At 25.0% G+C, this 4271-nt stretch overlaps 1 protein-coding gene across 1 annotated transcript; it reads left to right on the top strand.

The window, feature by feature from the left end:
- Nucleotides 1-668: 668 nt before the first annotated feature.
- On the top strand, nucleotides 669-1967 carry PCYB_002170 (hypothetical protein; the record flags this gene model as incomplete). Its single annotated transcript, XM_004227638.1, has 2 exons — nucleotides 669-1169; nucleotides 1299-1967. 2 exons carry the CDS (start codon nucleotides 669-671, stop codon nucleotides 1965-1967), a joined length of 1170 nt encoding a protein of 389 aa, XP_004227686.1.
- Between the last annotated feature and the right edge of the window lie 2304 nt (nucleotides 1968-4271).

The raw sequence follows: 4271 nt of genomic DNA on the forward strand, positions 1-4271 counted from the left end.
CCATTCTCTAAAATATATATTACGCATTCCATATATATGTAGCAGTTTTATATTGTATATAGTAAATTATGAGAATAAATTATTAATTATCATTCTATCGCCTTTAATATTAATATGATAAAAATTAAAAAGCATATGTACAATTATAGATTGAGGCCTCTTATTTTTTCAAATATTTATACACATGAATACATGAAATATATAATATTAATAAGCACAAATGAAAAATGATATAGAAGATATTATTCAAAAATTATGGAACGATGGTGAAAATGTTCGTTTTTTTTTAACATTATTGTTTTAATAAACCTTATCAATACAATACAATTCTTTATGCTTAAGATAACTAAAAAATTATATGAAAAATAAAACACATAAATATTAATTTTTAAATTTATTCTTAGGATGACAATACCAATAAGCCCCAATTAGCTAAATTTTATCATAGGCTTGATCGGGAAAGGTCTTCAGAGAATACTTGTGATAAATATAAAAGTTCTAAAGGTGATCCTATGAAAGAACTTTCATGTAACATAGAAAATATATCAAAAAATTGGAAAAATATATGTTCAGAATATAATAATATATGTAAGACTAAGTTATGTCAATATTTGATATATTGGTTTTATGGTAAAATACATAATAATAACAATTTTACACTTCCTAATATGGTTTCACTTTATCATGATTTTCTGAGCTTATGGAGAGATAGTTCTTGTTGTGAAATGGACAAAGATAAGAGATGTACTAAAAATGTTATAATAGAATTCGATAAGAAGTTGCTGAAAATTAAGAAAGAATTATATGATTTTTCAGAATATTATGATTACGTGAGAAATAAATTGTCCAGTGAGATCCATAATAATAAAGAGTATTGTGAATATACTAAATATATCTTCAAATTATACAATAAATTAAATGAAGAATATAAAGAAAGGGGATTATCACACAGATATGAAAAAGAACTGATCTTTTTTAATGATAAAATTAACAAGGATTCGATGTTAACATTATTAAAATCAAAATGTAATATTGATGATTCTCTTTTAAGACCCTTCGAAAATGTTGAAACCTCAAACTTATTACAACAAATTCAGGAAAAAAATGCAACAAGACGCACTAAATCATCTAGTGATATTGAGTTACTTAAAAAAATAAAGACTGAAAAGGTGAATATTCTTTCTTAACAAAGCAGAACTCTGCTGTACATTATGACAATATTCCACTTCTTGTAGCACGAATAATTCATTCTAAATCAAAAAAATATATATAATTTGTTTTATATTTAATTTTTTCAGGATAATATATTAAAAAACTCACCTGCTTATTTAATATACACAGAATTAGACAAAGAATTCAAAAACGCTAATTACAATATTACCCGTTGTAATGCAATAGATAACAGCAGAGAACAAATAAAAACTATTTGTAAAAAAATAGTAAGAAATTTAAATGAATTACGAACACTTGAAAATGTAAAAAATGAAAGTCATAGAGACCGTTGTACTTATTTAAATTTTTGGATATATAGAGAATTAAGTAAATTATATATTAATAATAATGATAAAGATAAAAATATTTTTGACTTACCTGAGGCTGCTAAACTTCTTAAAGCAGGTATTGAAATTAATAATGATTTAATTAAGGAAGATTTAAATAAAAATTTGAAATCGCAAGTTTGGACAAAAGAGCCACAAATCATTATACCATCTTCGAATGAAGATAGTTCTAGGGCACAGAATGCACTACATCTAGATATACCTTCAATTAAAGCAACTGCAGAAACTCTTACAAAAACAGAACCTAAATTAATTCCTTCAAATCCAGCACCTTCACCAAGTTTTCCAAGTTCAGTATCTCTAACAAGTAAAGTAAAAACAACACCATTCAATATTATTAGTTATAAAGATTTAAGCAGTTACGAACCTTGTTTTTTATTTACAATTGCAAATTATCTGAATGCATAGAAATGAAATACTTGTATGAATATTTTAAAAATTATGAATACATTAAAAAAGAAATTAAATGTGAAAATGGATATAGGAAAAAATTCGTTGAATACCTTAAAAATATTAGCATATTATATAATAAGCACAAAGAAGAAGAAGAATGTTGTTCCTGGGGTGTATCAATGTGTCCAGATTATTTTTTAGATTGTGACGAATCTTATGATCCCCAAAAGCTTCTATCTGCATTAGAATCAGATGCAAAAACATGTAATGATATAAAAAGTAAAGCTGGAATAGCAAAAACTACAGAAGCTATATTAGGGGATGCAAAATCAGAAAAAAACATGTATATTAAATATATGTCATGCTCCTATGTCACTGATCCTATTTAAAAAAAAAAAATTTAAAGATGCCAAGATCCCGCATATAGCCCACACTTAAACGACAAATTTTCATCTTCAAGGCCTGTAAATATGGAACAAATCGATGTTTCAAAATTAAAAGGTAAAGAATTAACTTTCAGCGGAAATTCAGTAAATGTGTTTTTAATATCTAATCCAAAACTAAAAATAACTGGAAAAACAGGAAATGATACTGCTCCAGCAATTTCAGACTTTACAATCGGAGAACATTACACACTTTTTCCAGAAGTCACGGGGGAAGCTCGTAAAATTTACCTCAAAGAATCAGAAACGGCTTGTACCAATAAAAAACAAGGAGAGGAAATGCCAGAATACTGTAAAAGGTCCAAACAGTATAGAGACATGATAAATCGAGTAAATTTACTATATGAAAAACCTATTGAGGAAATGAACGGGCAAAATGTGGATGATAATGTTATTCTTGTAGATTATTCATCCCCAAATGAGATATTAAAAAATCTTCCCTTTCGTAGTGGAGTAGTAATTCTTGCAGGTTTGGGGGACAGCTTCCCTGTTATACTTATACTATAAAGTACATTAATAATTGATTTTATATATATTTCAATATTATTCTTAAATTATTTTGCTTAAAAAGGATTAATTAAAAAATATTGCTTACTCCAAAAATAATATATACTTTTTACCTTAGTTTACTCCTTTGGGAACATGGTTACAGAATATTATAGGAGGAAAAAAAATCAAACATGATATACATAGAGAGGACAATCGAAAGGTATTAATGTACTCTGAAGAATTTGTTCCTCAAAATATGCCAAAGAAAAATACAAATAGCTTATCAAAACTCACAGTAATATATAATGAAAATTATGACATAAAATGCGTTAGAACGGCAATATTTAGTATATTTCATATGAAAAAGTTTATATATGTAATTATGTTTAATGAGAAATTATAATCCAAGAAAAGGAAAAATTACATAGAATTAAATGGTGTAGAACTATTCAATTGCAATAGCCAAGCATACATCTCAATAACACAAATGTTACAGATACATAAATAAGTGAAAAGAAGAAATATATATTATACATATGAAAAGTAAAATCAGGCATCACATCAATTAGTTGTTGACCAAAATATGTAAATAATGCAATAAAACAAAATATTCACAGTACACAGTAAAATAATGATAATATGTATTATAATTATACTTGCAACAAAATTATTTTCAAATTTTATATCAATTATAAGGGTTGCAATTTTTTCCTATTACATTTTATATAAGGAATTATATTACGCTCTGGGATAATCATTAGCACCGTATTACAATAAATTAGTAACAAAAAAAAACATGTCACATATTAATTAATAACATCGTACTATAAAACACAATATTATGATACAAATATAAAATTTGTAATGAATATTACAACTGAATGTACAGAAAGTAATAAAACATATTACATTTTATTACTCAATCTATCAATATATATTTTTTTTTTATTTTAATTTCAATATTTTGCGTTTAATTATGTAAACTTCAGAATACATTTATATTTAATAATTTTTTGAGGTTCCATAAAAATGCATACGATATTTTTTTTGTTTCTTTCATTTGTAAATTGCTTTATGCACATTCGACGTTTAGCCATACAATATTATCAAGTTCGCATTATTTATTAGTGCTATATTTTATTTTAATTTTTTGTCATTGTGACAACTATTTTTCATGTTTATAATAATTCGGATATTATACTTTCCATTTATATGGTTATACAATTAAATTTTCAACTAAAAAAATTATTTGTCAAATTTATGAAGCAAATGTGTTAACAATTAATAGACACGCTTCAAAATAGCATTCGAAATATAAATATATTGCTACTATTATAAAAGCACTTTCTATAAAAACATATAATATAACAAATAGGTAAAACTGCAT

The sequence above is a fragment of the Plasmodium cynomolgi genome (genome assembly GCF_000321355.1).
Source record: "Plasmodium cynomolgi strain B DNA, scaffold: 0088, whole genome shotgun sequence".
Classification (NCBI taxonomy): Eukaryota; Apicomplexa; class Aconoidasida; order Haemosporida; family Plasmodiidae; genus Plasmodium; species Plasmodium cynomolgi.